This window comes from Coregonus clupeaformis, unplaced genomic scaffold (genome assembly GCF_020615455.1).
Source record: "Coregonus clupeaformis isolate EN_2021a unplaced genomic scaffold, ASM2061545v1 scaf2373, whole genome shotgun sequence".
Taxonomy (NCBI): Eukaryota; Metazoa; Chordata; class Actinopteri; order Salmoniformes; family Salmonidae; genus Coregonus; species Coregonus clupeaformis.
Window position 1 is genome coordinate 35,276 of NW_025535827.1, and position 18,702 is coordinate 53,977.

Sequence of the window (18,702 nt, forward strand, 5' to 3'; positions counted from 1 at the left end):
CTGCGGCTATTAGAGAAAGAAATAGGGCTTACAGAGTGTTGCGTAGGTTCTATGACTCCTGAGAATATAATTTATTTCCAAAGGAAGAGAGCTTTAGTACGTAGGGTCATTAAGTCTGTCAAGAGAAATGCATGGAGGCAGTTCTGCTCTACAATAGGCAGGGGTACTGAGCTGGGGGATGTATGGTCTATGTTGAAGAAGATGACCGGAAGAAGCAAGTCCACTCGAATTCCAGTTTTGGTTGTGGGTCAAAAAATGATAAAGAAAAAGCTGACTTGTTGGGGAAGACATTTGCTAGTGTACATAGTGGGGTTACTTTGGATGAAGTATAAAAGCAACGTAGGTGTGAGATTTGAAATGCTCATGTTAATGTGTATAAGAAAAGGGATACTGTTGACTCTTCTTTGGATGCTGATTTTACCATACATGACATGCGTTCAGCCTTAATAGGCTGTGGATATACAATCCCAGGTCATGATCAGTTGTGCTTTGTAATGTTTAAGAAATGTAAATGTAAATGTAATGTAAATGGTTAAGCATATACCTGATGAGGTAATGTAGTTTATCTGTTTACTGCATGTCTTTGTAGACTTAGGGGCAGTTTGCCAGACACATTAAGCTTAGTCCTGGACTGAAAAGCAAACTCAATTGGATAATCTTCATTGAAAGAGCTTTTAGTCTAGGACAATGCTTAATCTGTGTCCAGGAAACCCCCTCCTAGTGTTTTGTTGCTCTTGGTGTGCTAAACTGTAGAGCATGAATGTAACATACATTTATCTGATGAATTGTTTTGTCTAGAAATGTTTCCAGAGTTTATTTTTGCCTTTATCTTTATAGATTAAGTGTTTTGTTGTTGTCGGTTGTTCTCAGTACTGTAGCTAGTTGTTTATCCTGTGTGTATTCTCTCCTCTCCTCCCCTCTCCTCTCCTCTCCTCTCCTCTCCTCTCCTCTCCTCTCCTCTCCTCTCTCTCCTCTCCTCTCCTCTCCTCTCCTCTCCTCTCCTCTCCTCTCCCTCTCCTCTCCTAATATATTCTGTTATACAATAGTAGTAGTAGCTCACTCTCCTCTATCATCTCTCCTCTTCTCCAGCTCTTCCCTCTGTCAGGCACACAGTGTCTCTGCTCCCTCCTGTCCTCTGAGTAACTCTCCAGGGGCTCGGCCAAACTGGCCTGCCTGCTGAGAGTCTACTCCCCCCAGGGGGCGATGGTGAGCTGGGAGGTGGACGGGCGGAGGTCAAGGATGGGGTCCTGACCACCACAGAAGAAGAGAAGGGCGGCCACTTCAGCCGCAGTAGCACCCTGACCCTGAGCAAGGCACGCTGGGAAGATGGAGAGGTGTACACCTGCACGACGACGACACCAGTGATTCAGCCGCCATCAGGAAAAGTCAATATAGTGTCTAGAGACCGGAGAAGCAATTGTAGGGTTCTAGAGAATCCCCACATGATGCTAGTTCTGGAAACATTAGTGTTTTAGAGCTGAATGTTACAGTATAATAGTGAATAATATCAGTAGTGCTGTGTGCTAAATGAAGTATTTTGAGATTATGTTGTACATGTCTTCTTGCCTCTGAGTTCAAATAAAGCTTGCTTTCATTAGAAAATAATCAAATAATTGATTTAATCATCATTCCAGTGATCACTATCACATGAATAGGCAGAACACTTCATACTAATTTAGATCAATCAGCTTCTTTTATAATTTCAGCATTGTAGCATATAGCTACTCTCATGTTTTCAAACAGAATTAAAGGGTATCTGATCCAACAAATACTCTGCAATCATTTCTACAACTGAATGATCCTGTTATACTGTAGCACCAATACCAGTTATAATAATTAGTGATATTTGATAATAAACCTCTAAGATCTGCTCTCAGAACTCACACTACTAAACAGTTACTTTCCATGACATGTATATTTATTATGTTTAATTCCTAATATGATTTTATTAAATTAGATATTTTTGCAATGGTTTTCAACAATGTGTGGTCTACACTTCTCCATTATATTTCCCTGGTCTTCTCTACCTCCAACCCCCTGGGAACAGAGTGAATATCTGGTGACAGTGCTGCTCTATTCTGGGACAAGCAGAACCACCCAGCCCTGTCTATGCTGAATTAACATTACTTTTCTTTTTACTTCAGTAGATCTTACTCTGCATATGGACAGGTAATGTGTTCCAAAACTTCTAATACATTTTTATATACACTTTCAGTTCATGACAATATAACAAGTTACAACCATGATGATGATGATGATGACACTTTCTAACCATTTTCAAAGTTGACTTCCTCTACTGATCAGTGTTCCATGTCACTGTGTCCCCCTCAGCACCTGCAGTAGGTCCGAGCAGTAGCAGTACAGTCACTGTGCAGTCTGACTGAGGGAGGTTTATGTATCTGTGAACACCCAGACACTGTTGGGGTAGTGTTCACTCTGACAGTAGTAATCTCCTGCATCTTCAGCCTGGACTCCACTGATGGTCAGAGTGAAGTCACTATGAGTTCCACTACCACTGCATCTAGATGGAGTGTTTTAGTATGGTAAATAAGGAGTTCATGAGTTCCTCCAGGTTTCTGTTGATACCAGGCAAGATGGGCATCAGAGTAACCTGCTTGATACACATTACTGCACGTTTTACAGTTCAGAGAGACTGTCTGTTCTGGGAGAACAGTTTTCACTGCAGGAGTCTGAGTCACATTGATCTAACCTCTGGATTCTGAAACATAGAATAAAACATTTATATGAAATGAATATCACATATATTAAGCAATTGTTCTGAATAAAATATTTACATTAATATACATTATACTTTTGTGTAGATTAGATCATTGTTCAACAACAAATTCTGAAAATGGTAACCTTGAAAGCAGAAAGCAAGTGTCCAGATGAAGATGGTGATAAAAGTCATGGTTGTTGTGGGTTCTGTTGTCATGAAGGACAGCTCTCAGTCATGAAGTGTTAAACTCACAGGGATATATAGAAACATGATAGCTATGTAATCACTGATATCGTTTCTGATATAAGTGATGAATGGGGACTGATATAATGATTATAGGCATCTACAAATGGAGCATGTTGTTATTTATGTGTTATTAGACAAGACACTCTGTTTTCTGTCTCCCTCCAGTGGTCAGGGTTAGTAACTGCAGTCTGTGTGTGGACCGTGTGATGCCACTGAATGACAGCTCTAAAGGGGAGCTCTCCAGAGCTCTGACGTCTCCAGTCTCCTACTTCACCTGCTGCTCTCTGGAACTACCACAGTGGTGTTGTCGTATCGAGTAAATGCTGGCAATTATTGCTGATGAACAAAGGAGTCTGCTCATACTGAACCTTGATCATACGTTTATTCATATTACAAGCTTTCAGCATAAGTGACAGATGTCATGACACCCGGAGAACGGCATCCCAGATTGCAATGGCCGTTCTGCCCTTTCTTTGTCTAGCCCCTACTTATAAACAATGCAAAAAGATGGGTGGCTCCCTCTGCTGTCCAATCACCCGTCTCCCCTGGGGCGTCACCCTACAACGCTACATTTGAACTAAGATAAACAACATTCCATTTCTTCATGACAAACATTTAACAAAGGCATAATCCTAATACACAACATTTCCCCCCTTCGAGACTAACTAAAAGTCTCGAAACCAAACAGAATAGGATTATGACAAGTAACAATTTATCTTATTGAGTATCTTTAACATTAAACCAAAAACATTTCCCTCTGGAGTGTAAATACCTTTCTATGAAATATGAATAACTGTTTATGAAGTGTGAATACATTACTATGAAATATGAACAAATCTTTATGGAGTGTAAGAGCGAAAGACTGTCCGGCAGCCATCTTTATCAATCAAGACAGTAAAATTCTCTCACGGTTCCTCTGCCCCAGGCAACCACCTAGGTACTCCCGATAAACTCATAAATCCCTATCAATACATTTGAAACTATGATGCAATTAAATAAACATGTAAGCCCCTGCAAACAAAATACTATCCACAAAATATCCACTCTAAGGCTGGTCAACCCATTGGACCCTATAGTGGACCTCTCCCTGCCTAGACACCCTGTCCCTAAGCATCAACGAAATAAACAAAAACATCTAAGATCCCCACATGTATTCAATAACATCAAATATCATTCTACAAAAATTAATACGTAAGAGTATGACACAAATTATGTATTACACATGAAATATGTCTATATTTCATTGCAGACACTGGAATGTAGTCCACTACACTTCATCTCCTCCGTAGTCTCCTCTTCTAATGCATTGTTGATGATGGAATGGGAACCTTTCCACCCCTCCTTGTTTCATCTCCTCCAGTCATTGTCCTTTCATATTGTCCCTTCATATTGTCCTTGTTTGAGTATTTCAATCTCCACATATTCCCCCAAATGCTTCTGGAAGAAAAGAAAAGACCAAACAGTATATTTTGCAAAACAACACTTTCAAATTAAACATCAATATCAACTAAGAATATAAAAATGATATATAAATGATGCATGAATCAATATAAATGATAGAATAATGAACTAGGATAATTATTCATTCATACACTTCCCCCCTTTGATTCATAAAATCATACTAAAATCACCCTAATATTGAAAAAAAAATGAAAAATGATCAAATCATCAAAAAGGATATTTATCCATCCAGTTCCACTTGTCCATCTTCATCCCGATCAGGAACAGTCAACAACGGCATCTGAGTGTTGTCTCCAGGCATCACTCTCCAACCTATCTCAATATCATAGCTTTCTCAAAGGTCAGTAACAAATTACAAACCTCACACACAGTGCTATCAAAGCTGCAACTAAAATCTGAACCATCACTGCCCCTACTGGGCCTACCTGATCTTGCAACCAAGACTTCGCTGACCATCCAGCCCCCTCAGATCTCCCAAACGCATCCCTTATATTCTTCAACGCATCTATAACACTCGTGATATTATCGGAACTATCTGGACTCAAAGTATAACTGATATTATCAATATGATCTTCCCAAATGTTACACCATACCATGGAAAAAGTCCCCCCTTCTCCCTTAGATTTATCCTTCAATGATATGCTTCAAGACTATTAAATGTAGCCATGTCTCTTTTCACCCTATTTTCAACTCTAGTTTCAGATTGATCTGTGTTCGGTGCTACCCCTCTTTTAATGGTAAAAACCTCATATGGAAGCTTCAACGTTGACATGTAACAACATCCTGTCCATCAATAGGGTAAGAATATATATTTCATCACCACAAACCCTCCAAATATCTCTAAGATTCCCCATAGTCACATTGTCAGGCAAAAGCAAATCTTTTAACCATCAAAGTCCTGCTTTTCTTACTAACTGGTACATAAAAAGTTACATTATATTTGTCATCTCTAACCTTATGTTCATGCTTATCCAAAGTCATCATATAATCATCACAATCTGATATTCCCATGAACATACCCTTTACATCATATGTTTTATTAGAACAAAAACAACTTTTAGCCCTCACTGCTTTCACCTCAAATGCTTCAGGGTTCGCTGTTACCTGACTTTCCTTACCATCCAACAAATTCACATAGGGTAATTCATTTAACCCAGAACACCTAAACCTAGGCTTAAACAAATGTTTTGACAACGACATTATTTTATCTGTTATTGACTGTTGCTGATACCACAGTCATGACAAAGCATAATACTGACACACACTTGATAGCGGTCGAGCGACCGTCTCTAACATGTTTGGTGCTGGAATTCTCAACAGACATGGACCCTCAAGATTCCTCACTGATCTTACAGAATGAGTTAACTGCTGGAACCAAAGATTCCTACCTGCCCATCTATCTTTACTTTTCACAACAGAAGAATCAAACCACATGCATTTAGTTTTTCTCTTCCCTAACGAGCGGTACTGATCAGATACCTCTCCTTGTCTGTCATTAAAATCAAAGACCTCATCCTGTACCTCCATGATAGTATCCTTCACTATTTCAGATGAATCTATATCGTTCTCTACTACTATCTGCTCTCCTATTTTAACCCTATTCGTACTATCATTGACAGCACTCTCCATCTGTAACATAAACCCCTGAGTCCTTCTTGCTACCCCCTTTAATTTCATAAAAGTTGTTGTCGGTGTCATACTTCCTACATTTGCTATTGCCATCGTATCATTAATCCCTTCCAAAGTTACCATTAAAGTAGTTGATTTAGTTGATGAATTAACACCGTTAATTACTTCTAGTGGGAAAGTTACCGATATACTCTGTGTATTATTTATTGTTGGAGTGACTACTGTAATAAACTTATCTTGAACTCCTTCGGTGACTGTGGAGGCTACAACAGACCTCAATTTTTCCATTATAAGCGTTATTTTACGAACTACATAGCCTTTTAACCAATAATTCTTAACCGGAACAAATTTTAATGCTTGCACTAGATAAGTACACATATATTCTCCCTGATCTTTATCTGTAACATCACGCAAAATAAGTGAACAATCACTCATAACCCTCTTCCCCTCCATATTGTTGTACAAAATATACCTCCTTTGACTAGGTGCAACAGCTTCTACTCCTGGTCCTGATAACAATAATTATTCTCCATAATTATCTCTCCATGTGGGAGGAACGTCCCCATCCTAACCCTAATAAGTATTTTCCTCTAAAATTATATAATCAAATGCGATATATTTATGGCTTTAATAACTATCAATGTTGAAAGAGTTAAATTGCTTCTCACTGTTGTTTTAATAGACTGACGTGTTAATGTCCTTATTGTTACTTCATCTAGTTTCCCCAAAGCTTTGAACTCTTTGCTTGTACTTCCATCTATCACCACTAGTGTCACTTTTTCCAACTCTCAGTCCTACCTCTAATCCCTGACTTTCAAACTTTTGATTATAAAAAATACACCTATAATTACCTTGATCTCCCTGCTGGGAACTGTAAATATAGATACTCAATCACCCTCAATCTTCTCTTATCATTCAGCAACACATACTTTCTCAATGCATCTGCTCCTAACAGATCTAAACTCCTACCATATCTTCCCACTAAACTCTAAAATGTCCTTCACCACTGTTCTCTCTCTTACTACTAACTTTGAAACTTAGCTTACTGTCTTAGAGTTCCTTCAACCTAGTTCTCCTAACTTATTTTAATCGAATCTTTTCTCCTAACCTTTAAAAACCTTTTCCACTGATTTATTCACAAAATCCCTTCACCACCAATTTTTAGGATATGTGATTGGGAAGTCCCCACATGCTTCTGACTTCTTTACACACAGACTTGGCAAACGACTAAACACCTTTTAGCCTAGCCTGAAATCTCTTGGTGTAAGAATGTAACCCAGAATAACAGTCACCCCTTTTAACTTTATTTCCCAGACAGATTGTCTAATAGGCAGTCTAATAGATTATCATCCTTCCTATGATATTATCTTTTTAAGCCAATATGATTCCCAAAAACCCTACTTTTTAACATCTTCTACCAGACAGCCGTTTAGTGTACATCTTATTGTACAATTCAATTTAAACAATGCATCTCTTCCCAACACTGCAATAGGTATATGTTCTAATATTAGTATGTCTATTTTAATTTCTCTTTGATTTTTTATAGCATAGCTCAATTGGTTCCCTAAGAGTAATTAACTGTTTTACTACCTCAAATCCCTATCCTAATTAGTTAATTTTACATAGTGAGATGTTTAACCTCTTTAGGCTCAACACAGATAAGTTTTTCCACTATTCACCATTATTTCTCATAGTCCTCTGTTTTTACTTCAATTGTTAGATATTTTCTTCCTAATTGGTGCCATCAGCTGACACCCCCCTTCGTATCTTCTAGGCTCTAGAATCCTTGCTCCGGACCCCTGTAGGGGTTCACCTGGAGAACAGGTGATCTTCACTTGCTCCTTTATCTTCCTTAGAAATGTTCTCTGTTGTTTCCTCCTGGCCCATTGCACACACAGGTAAAGTGACCAACCTGTCCATAATTATAACAGTCTTCTGAAAGTTGCTGGAAGTGTAGCTGAAATCTTCCTCCTCCTTCTAAGCCTTCTCGTCCTCTTCCTCTCCAATTCTGTGTCTGTCCAGAAACTGGCTGTGGATATGAAACACCTGGTACCCCCCTTGGTGGCTGGTACAATTGCGTTTGATCTTGTTCAGTTGAAGCTGTAGCAGTGATTGTTGATTTGGTTCACTCTGATTCTTCATAACTAAAGCTTCTCTTCTCCACCAGTTGTATGATTGAGTTTTCTGAGAGTTTCTTGGTCCTGTTCTTTCTTGCTGTTGACATATCAGGATTCTTCCACAGCTTATATTCTAAGTTCTGTCCTCGAAATATCATCTTCCATCATCTTCTTACTATTGGCCTTTCCTTGACCCCAATGTATTCAGCAGTGAGGAGAATGTGGCAAAGAGCTTCCTAGGGTTAGAGGCAGATGCTTGGAATTTAGAGTGGTAGAAAGTGGCCTTAGCAGCAGAAACAGATGAAGAAAATGTAGAGAGGAGGGAGTGAAAAGATGTCAGGTCGGCAGGGAGTTTAGTTTTCTTCCATTTCCGCTCAGCTGCCCGGAGCTCTGTTCTGTGAGCTCGCAATGAGTCAGTCAAGCCACGGAGCTGGAGGGGGAGGACCGAGCCGGCCGGGAGGATAGGGGGACACAGGGAGTCAAAGGATGCAGAAAGGGAGGAGAGGAGGGTTGAGGAGGCAGGATCAGGAGATTGGAGGGAGAAGGATTGAGCAGAGGGAAGAGATGATAGGATGGAAGAGGAGAGAGTAGTGGGAGAGAGAGAGCGAAGGTTGCGGCGGCGCTGTTACCATCTGTGTAGGGGCAGAGTGAGTAGTGTTGGAGGAGAGCGAGAGAGAAAAGGATACAAAGTAGTGGTCGGAGACATGGAGGGGGAGTTGCAGTGAGATTAGTAGAAGAGCAACATCTAGTAAAGATGAAGTCAAGCGTATTGCCTGCCTTGTGAGTAGGGGGACGGTGAGAGGGTGAGGTCAAAAGAGGAGAGGAGTGGAAAGAAGGAGGCAGAGAGAAATGAGTCAAATGTAGACGTAGGGAGGTTGAAATCCCCCAAAACTGTGAAGGGTGAGCCATCCTCAGGAAAGGAACTTATCAAGGCGTCAAGCTCATTGATGAACTCTCCAAGGGGAACCTGGAGGGCGTTAGATGACAAGGATATTAAGCTTAAATGGGCTAGTGACTGTGACAGCGTGGAATTCAAATGAGGAGATAGACAGATGGGTTAGGGGAAAAATTGAGAATGACCACTTGGGAGAGATGAGGATTCCTGTGCCACCACACCTCTGACCAGATGCTCTCGGGGTATGCGAGAACACATGGTCAGACGAGGAGAGAGCAGTAGGAGTAGCAGTGTTTTCAGTGGTAATCCATGTTTCCGTCAGCGCCAGGAAGTCGAGGGACTGGAGGGTAGCATAGGCTGGGATGAAGTCAGCCTTGTTGGCAGCAGAACGGCAGTTCCAGAGGCTGCCTGAGACCTGGAACTCCAGGTGTGTGGTGCGTGCAGGGACCACCAGGTTAGAGTGGCAGCAGCCACGCGGTGTGAGGCGTTTGTGTAGCCTGTGCGGAGAGGAGAGAACAGGTATAGGCAGAGGCATAGTTGACAGGCTGTAGCAGATGGCTACAATAATGCAGAGGAGATCGGAATGAAATGAGCTAAACATCTGGGAGAGAGCAAGGCCTCCCTCACCAAAAAATATATAACTCTCCCAACTTCCACCTCAGAAACTATAATTGTTTCACTGAACCACCCGAATAAAACTCTCCCAACTTCCACTTTAGAAATTAGAATTGTTGTAAACTACAGCGGTTCAATGTTTCAAGGACTAGACTCAACTTACTTTATTCAGCTAGCTAACTATGACGCCATAGCTAACTAGCATGCTAGCATCCAATAACACACAGTTTAGCACCAATACTTGGTTACAACAAACTACCAATAGTGTGTTAACACACTAAACAGATAATTCGTGTCCGTGTCTAGTTCTTTCATAACGCAGCAATGATTAAACGTTGGCTAGCTAGCACAAAGATATTGTATTTAGCTACCACAGTACAGCCAGCTGGTAGTGTTGGCTAGCTAGCAATGGCTGCTGTGTTGACTTTGTTTGAAAAACGGCGTCGCTACGGAACGAATGTAGCTGGCTAAAAGGATATTGTATTTAGTTGCTACCGTTGCTAATAGCTACTAGCCAGCTAGTCCAGGAGGTGAGTTAGCTAGCTAGCTTCAGTGCTACACCCGGCACCGTCGAATACAAAAGTAACCTACAATAACTACATACAACAACTACCCACAACAGCCCACGATGCCTACCTATAATACCTAATAATATACAGCCCACGATGCCTACCTATAATACCTGACTACAATCTAAATACATAGTTTAAGCCTTACTCGACAAAGCCCAAGCTATGTATAACGCCAAACTTACCCAAACCATTTCTAATAAAATAAAAAATCAATTAAAAAATCAATTAAAAATTATGAATAATTAAAACCAATTTTTATTTCTATATCCTATCTTACCCATTTATCAATTAGTGGCTATCTTACCACAACCCATCAGGAAAGTAAATGTAAGTTAGTCAACTTCAAAGCAATCCCAAAAACAAAGCCTTCTAACCTTACAACACTACAATTCCCATAACCTCCTTGCTCTATAAGCACCTAATTATCTTAATTTTACAGAATAATGTCAGTACTCGATTTCCAACACAACTGTAATTAACCCCAGTGATGCACAGAGCCTCCCAAATGCAATTTTTAATGAATCAGTATCTGCCAAGCCTATGTGAAATTGTCATAACATCAAATATCCTGTAGGGGAAGATTTTGTGAACAGACCAGTACCAAAACCTTTTTGACTTGATCCTCTGTCGCGTCACGTGACGTTACGTCAGCACCCCCTCTCTTTCTCTCTCTCTCTCCTGTCGTCTCGTCCTATTGTTCCTCTCATATGACAAAAACAGAGACACAGAAAAAGATTTTAGTAGTTACTGCAATCACTGAGTTATTTCAACCATATTCAATATTCCCCCACTCGTATTCGCTCTAAGACTAAACTCAGGGCTAAATAGATCAATAACATTTTTATTTAATTTTAATTTATTTTAATCATCTTTTAATTTAATTTATTATAATCCGTCACAATATATCTAATTTATAAATTCACTACCTCTCAACAAATAGTTTCATTTTTGAACAACAGTCACTTTAACGATTAGAAGATTCGTGTCCAAATCTCTCTTTTCTGTGGCTATTTCTCTGTCTCCCCCTGCAGCAAAGCCCCACAGAAATATGACACTTTACCCACAATCCCGTGTTGTTGTTTTAGTACCCACCTTAGTACCTTAGTTTAGTACCGGAACCCAACGTCTCCTAATCTCGTGCCATAAACTCCAACTCCCACGTTTTGTAGTGTAGTGTCATAAAATTAAACGCATGCGCAAATGCATTCAATGATACGATTCCCAGACAATAGAACGCTAGCATTCCGCTACAACCTCACTATTTTATACCTTATAATCGAACAATTACACATAACAGAGCTCACATTTGCGTAGAACTCTGAATTCTACACACACAGACATATTTTAAGAGGCTTAGTCCATCGCAATGGCACCTCTAAGGACACCCGTTAGCATGTAGCACGCAACACAATTAGCATTTAGCATTTAGCCTTAGCCTTTATGTACAATGTAGCCTGAAACCCAACCAACATTTAGCATCAGCATTAGCATTAGCCCTTAGCTACCCTGTGGCTGGCACCACGCCCTAAGTAACCTTGCATTGTGCCTAAATCATTGTCCATTTATCCCCTTCTAACTTTATGCTGCCGTGAATTCTGGATATTATATGAGCGGTTACCCCAAACAAATACCCCGTCGACTACAAGATGAGAATAACTTACAATATAACCGTCCACCTCATAGTTCCCAGAACCAACCTGACAACACCTAGCGCGTTGCAAGGATTTATGGCCCACTCCTAAGGAGTCGCCCCATTTCGAGGTCTTTCACAGATCCACAATGCCCTAATGTATACGTATTTCTCTGCCTTTATTCTGCCAATATCTGCCTTAATCCCTACCATCGATTGCTCAAAAATTCCAAGCCTACTCTCCCCCCTTTTGCCCTGTCTACCAGTGCAACAATTGATAATGATTAGCCAGACCCCCGTTCTCAGCAACAACGCCACACGAGGCACATTTCGGTCGTATGGTACATTTCCCCAGTGTACACAAGCAGTATCCAAACTAACAACCTCCAAAGCGGTTAGAAAAACTCACCCTTGTCTGGCCATGACTTCAGAGCGAGTTAGCTTGGCGGCTGAATGGAGCAAAGGAGAGATGCAGACCAGCCCCACGTTGGGCGCCATTTGTCGTATCGAGTAAATGCTGGCAATTATTGCTGATGAACAAAGGAGTCTGCTCATACTGAACCTTGATCATAAGTTTATTCATATTACAAGCTTTCAGCATAAGTGACAGATGTCATGACACCCGGAGAACGGCGTCCCAGATTGCAATGGCCGTTCTGCCCTTTCTTTGTCTAGCCCCTACTTATAAACAATGCAAAAAGATGGGTGGCTCCCTCTGCTGTCCAATCACCCGTCTCCCCTGGGGCGTCACCCTACAACGCTACATTTGAACTAAGATAAACAACATTCCATTTCTTCATGACAAACATTTAACAAAGGCATAATCCTAATACACGACAGTGTGAAAGAGGATGTATGGGTAATGTTTAAGGGCTTTATTGTATGTGTTTGAATTATGTTAATTAAATTCTAGCTATTCAAAACACAGGTCATCTTTAGGGGTTTTGATCATTGCACATCATCTCTATTCAGATTGGTTGATTGGTTTCCTTGAGTTACTCAACAGAGTCAACATGTAGTTAATGGTCAGGAGAAACATTTTGTGATCAGTTATGATCTAAGGTCTTCTAGACATAGCTCTAGTTTGACTCTATTGTTGTTCAGCTCTACTACACACTGTGCCATTGTACTGGATCATCTCCTCCCCTCAGCACCTGCAGTAGGTCCCAGCTGTAGCAGTACAGTCACTGTGCAGTCTGACTGAGGGAGGTTTTTGTACGACTCTGTATCACTGTGTGAACACATATTTACTATTGATGTAGTGGTAACTCTGACAGTAGTAATCTCCTGCATCTTCAGCCTGGACTCCACTGATGGTCAGAGTGAAGTCACTCCCAGATCCACTGCCACTGAATATAGATGGAGTCCCAGACTGAAGTGTTGTGGCATAGTAAATAAGGAGTTTAGGAGCTCCTCCAGGTTTCTGTTGATACCAGGCTAGACGGTTATTACCATCCACATCGCTGCTGGTTTTACAGTCAATAATGACTGTCTGTCCTGGGAGAACAGATTTCACTGCAGGAGTCTGAGTCACAGTGATCTGTCCTCTGGATTCTGAAAAATAGAATTAAAAAAATTATATGAATATAATATTACATATAGTAATCAATAGTTCTGAATAGAAATATTAACATTGATATACATTTCAATGGTGTAGATTTAATTAATTTTCAACAGTAGATTCTGAAAAGTGTAACCTTGAAAGCAGAAAGCAAGTGTCCAGATGAAGATGGTGATAAAAGTCATGGTTGTTGTGGGTTCTGTTGTCATGAAGGACAGCTCTCAGTCATGAAGTGTTAAACTCACAGCGCTATAAACACTCTTAGAGCAGTGAGGCAGATGCATTGTGCAAATGAAAGTTTCAAATCTATTTCAGTTTCCAAGTAGGCTCCCATCATAAGAATATAATTATCTTGCATAAGTTTGCTTTTCTAATAATAGTAATTAGGTGGGGGCTTATATTTGTCCTATTTCACACATGTGTATTATACGGGAATTGGACAAGTTTTTTGGGGGGGATATCTCAACTCCCCCTGAGACATCCTCGGAGAGTGGGGTCACGGCCAGCATCTGCCATTATAAACCCTGGAGCAATTAGGGTTAAGTGTCTTGCTAAAGGTCACATCGACAGATGTTTCACAGTGTCGGCCTGTGGATCTGAACTAGCAACCTTTTGGTTACTAGGCCAACACTCTAAACGTTAGCTACCTGCCTTCCCTTTAATAACACCAAACAGCACATTTTTTACTCAACTAACTAATGTATGGCAACTTTTATGTCACACCACCATTTATTTTTATTCTGATGATGATCAGATATAATGAACTGTCTGTTCACTCATGCTTGGTCTCTTATGTAAGTTCCTCTAATCAGTTAGTGAACACTTCTCTAAACTAAAGCTGGTATGATTCCTCTGGTAGTGTTGTCTGTCCTCTGTGACTTTATCACCACTGTTAAATCTGAGATCAACATCTTTAATAAAGGAATATACAACATGGATCACTATCAGTACTGCTGCTGCTGTTGTCTTTCATATGGACAATATGGAGGAATACTAGCAACACTGGATCTAATGCTGGACTGTATATACAGACTAGGAGAACACCTGATACACAGAAGAAGGAAAAAATACTAATATCTGGATTTAAGATACAATTCATATTTGTATTATCTAGAAACAGCTTATATAAAGTGTTTGTTCTACCTGGAAGATGTTAAAGTGTATTTGTGTTGATTATGATTCTGTATGAGTGATCTTCACTGTAACAGCTGCAGCATCACAACACAGAGAGGTTTTTGTACCAGCAGTAACAGGGATTGTATCACTGTGGTGGACTTTTGGTAGCGGCACCAGACTTGATGTTGGAAGTAAGTAAACAACAAAATTAACTGTTTTATTCACCTTTTGATCTCGTGTTTCAATTTCTCTATCAATTTAGCCTCGAATATATTGAGGATTTTTTTACTTACATTTTTTAGTTGATTTCTGGACAAATATACTATGCCTACACATACTATGACCAATTTGAATATGAACGCTATTACATCTTATCAAATTTGACCTGCATTTTTCTATGATGAGAGTGATTAGCCTACATTTTAGATTAGGTGTATGAATAAACATACTGCACCTTGTAGGAAATGTTCAATAAACAGGTTTAGCAATTTTGGGGGGAAAACTAAACCAAAAACACTTTACTTCAAATGAACAAGATAAAATCATCTTTGGCAAGTATTCATACCATATTAGAGTCAATGATTTCAACCACAGTCTAAAGAAATATAGCTTGCCCAATGATTCTAGATTTTCAAAATGTTTTAATTGCTTTTGACTGACCCTTCTTTCTAATACAATTGTATTGAATCGAAATGTTTTAATTGTAGGTTTATTTATGTCTGATTTGTATGATTACAGACTATAACTCTTAATTCTGGTATGATGACTATTTAATAGCATTGGATATAGTAGTCATTATTGTTGCATTGAGTTCATGGTATCCTTCACTGTTAGTGTGAAGACAAAGGGTCTCAGTTATGTTTGTAACAGACTTCATTATCTTCCATGGTTGATATGCGATTAAAACTCATCTATGCTCAGATTTTGCAAATACTATGAATATGGGAAGGCTATTCTGACCAGATCCATTCCTAAAAAATATCGGTATGACATGTATAACTGACACCGTATGACTAGTAACTCTAGTTATTTAACCACTTTGGTTCATATATCTGCTTTGTATCATATTGCTTTTAAACAATCTAACTTTTACATTCATATTTAGAAGGCATTTCCATTTCACTTTATTTTGATGTGTCCTTTGCTGAAGATAAGCTCTTACTGTAACTGTACTTGATGTAGTTACTTAGTTGAATTGTTGTGTTTCTTCCAGGTAACAGTTCCCCCACCCTCACCGTCCTTCCCCCCTCTAGTGAGGAGCTGTCCAGTAAGTCAACAGCCACGCTGACGTGTCTGGCTAACAAGGGCTTCCCCTCAGACTGGACCATGAGCTGGAAAGTGGACGGGACCAGCAAGAAGCAGGAGGCCAGTCCCGGGGTCCAGGAGAAGGACGGCCTGTATAGCTGGAGCAGCACACTGACTCTCACTGCCCAGGAGTGGACCAAGGCAGGAGAGGTGACCTGTGAAGCCCAGCAGAAATCCCAGACTCCAGTCACCAAGACCCTGAGGAGGGCTGACTGTTCTGGGTAGGACCCCTCTGTCACACACCCCTGTGGAGAGAGGATGCTGGTTCCTCTGCTTTGACTTGCTTTGTTCTAAAATCAGTCATTCTCTGATTTAGAGATCACTCTGGTGTAGACTAACAGGGGGCTTGGCTTGAGTTCATGTTTCAATCCATTCTGTAGATTGAGATTTTGTTAGTTTTAGATTTGATGTGATCTGCTTTTATTCACTATCATGTTTACTTTGATGCTTCGATTTTGTGATAATGGATTAAAATAAATATTTCTTCTTGGAATGCATATTTCTGTTGTGTTTATTAATAAACTGGATCATGGATACTGCATATTTGTAATATTCTGGAAAAATATGTATTCAGTAAGGCTGATTAATGATGTCTTTAAAAACGGTCAAGTCTAAAACTCACTCTAACATCATAATTGACCAGTATTTAATACTATCACAATATACTATGATATAATAGAAGAGGTTCTGCCATGGTGGTAGTTGACTGTCTTCATTCATCAGAATACTGAGTCTGTGTCAGACGTGTTTGACTTGAGAGACTTGACAGTAATAAAAGAAGAACTAAAAGTCAACCGATATCTTGGACTCTCACGTGTGTTATAGGCTGATTTTCTAAGGTAAATATATTTTTACAAATTAAAAATATTACAAGTGCCGCTACTTCAAGATATAGCATTGTTTCCCAAGCTCGGTTCTCGGGTCCCCAAGTGATGCACGTTTAGTTTTTTGCCCTAACACTATACAGCTGATTCAAATTATCAAAGCTCGATGATTAGTTGATTCTTTTTTTATCAGCTGTGTAAACCTAGGGCAAAAACCAAAACGTGCACCCCTTGGGGTCCAGAGGACCGAGTTTGGGAAACGCTGCTATTTAGTGTAGTGACAGTCTTCTCTACCTCCAACCCCCTGGGGACAGAGTGAACATCTGGTGACAGTACTGCTCTATTCTGGGACAAGCAGAACCACCCAGCCCTGTCTATGGAAATCTCAGTTTCACTCCCACAGATACCAGTCTAGTAGTTGGACAGTTTCACTGCCTGAAATACCCTGGACTGGGCCAAATGTGAGGGAGTGGACTGGTTTTAACATCTATGGTGGATTCAGGGAGGGACTCATAACAGATATGCCACCATGTAATTAATGACAGATAAAATGGATATTATACTTTACATAGACAGTGTATGTAGTGTACATGTGTCTCATGTATGAACCCAGCATCATGTCTCATTCACAGATCTAACAGTCAGTAACCTGCTCATGAAAACAGTTAATATAACGGTAGAAGATCACAATTTCAATCACACATTTGGTTGAGGTCCATTTTGGGACTTGTTTTGGGGGGCTGAAGTGATTGTAACTTTGAAGTAATGTTGAGGTCAGAACACCTTTTGTTTTACATTTGTAGACCTTGCTTTACATATTGACAGGTAATGTGTTTCAAAACTTCAAATAAATGTTATACACACTTAAAGGCCATGACAAATATAACAAGTTAAAACCATGATGATGATGTTAATGGTGATGATGATGGTCATGTGAACTGAATGATTGCTATCTAACAATATTGTCACATGTCATAGTTGACCTCCTCTACTGATCAGTGTTCCATGTCACTGTCTCTTCCCCCTCAGCACCTGCAGTAGGTCCCAGCTGTAGCAGTACAGTCACTGTGCAGTCTGACTGAGGGAGGTTTTTGTACAGCTCTGTATCACTGTGTGAACACAAATGTACTATTGGGATAGTGGAAACTCTGACAGTAGTAATCTCCTGCATCTTCAGCCTGGACTCCACTGATGGTCAGAGTGAAGTCACTATGAGTTCCACTACCACTGAATCTAGATGGAGTCCCAGACTGAAGTGTTGTAGCATAGTAAATAAGGAGTTTAGGAGCTCCTCCAGGTTTCTGTTGATACCAGGCTAGAAGGTTATTGTTTTTCACATCACTGCTGGTTTTACAGTTCATAGAGACTGTCTGTCCTGGGAGAACAGCTTTCACTGCAGGGGTCTGAGTTACAGTGACCTGGCCTCTGGATTCTGAAACAGAGATGGCATGTAGAAATAGCATTCAATTGTTAATACATTTTTCCATATAGCATATGAAATTAAACTGTAATGAGGTTATATAGCCTGATATTGCAATTGTCCGGGTAGTTTTCTGTAAAATATATTACCTTGGAGACAGAGGGCAAATATCCAGATGAAGATGGTGATAAAAGTCATGGTTGTTGTGGGTTCTGTTGTCATGAAGGACAGCTCTCAGTCATGAAGTGTTAAACTCACAGGGATATAAACACTCCCAGACCACTGAAGCATGTTCTGTCTATTGAGGGCATCATCACTATGCAAATAATCTTCTGGTCTTCTCCCCATCCACCATTATTCAGTAAAGTGTCCTACATGTAAGTAGTCTTCCTGGACAGTCAGACTGATGTGATGTAGAAACATGATAGCTATGTAATCACTGATATGGTTTCTGATATAAGTGCTGAATGGGGACTGATATAATGACTATAGACATCTACAAGTGGAGCATAAAGTTATTACTGCTTTTAGACCAGATAGTATCTGCTTTCTGTAGCAGTACAGTCACTGTGCAGTCTGACTGAGGGAGGTT

The 18,702-nt window shown here is 40.0% G+C and overlaps 1 gene segment (V, D, J or C); it reads left to right on the top strand.

Annotated features, from left to right (window-relative positions):
- LOC123488534 overlaps positions 1-16,164 on the top strand; it is a 40,147-nt gene extending 23,983 nt beyond the window's left edge. Inside the window, 3 exon segments of the C gene segment in view lie at positions 1,152-1,344; positions 14,636-14,752; positions 15,775-16,164. Of these exon segments, the coding sequence occupies positions 1,152-1,344; positions 14,636-14,752; positions 15,775-16,091 (627 nt within the window).
- The last annotated feature ends 2,538 nt before the right edge of the window (positions 16,165-18,702 follow it).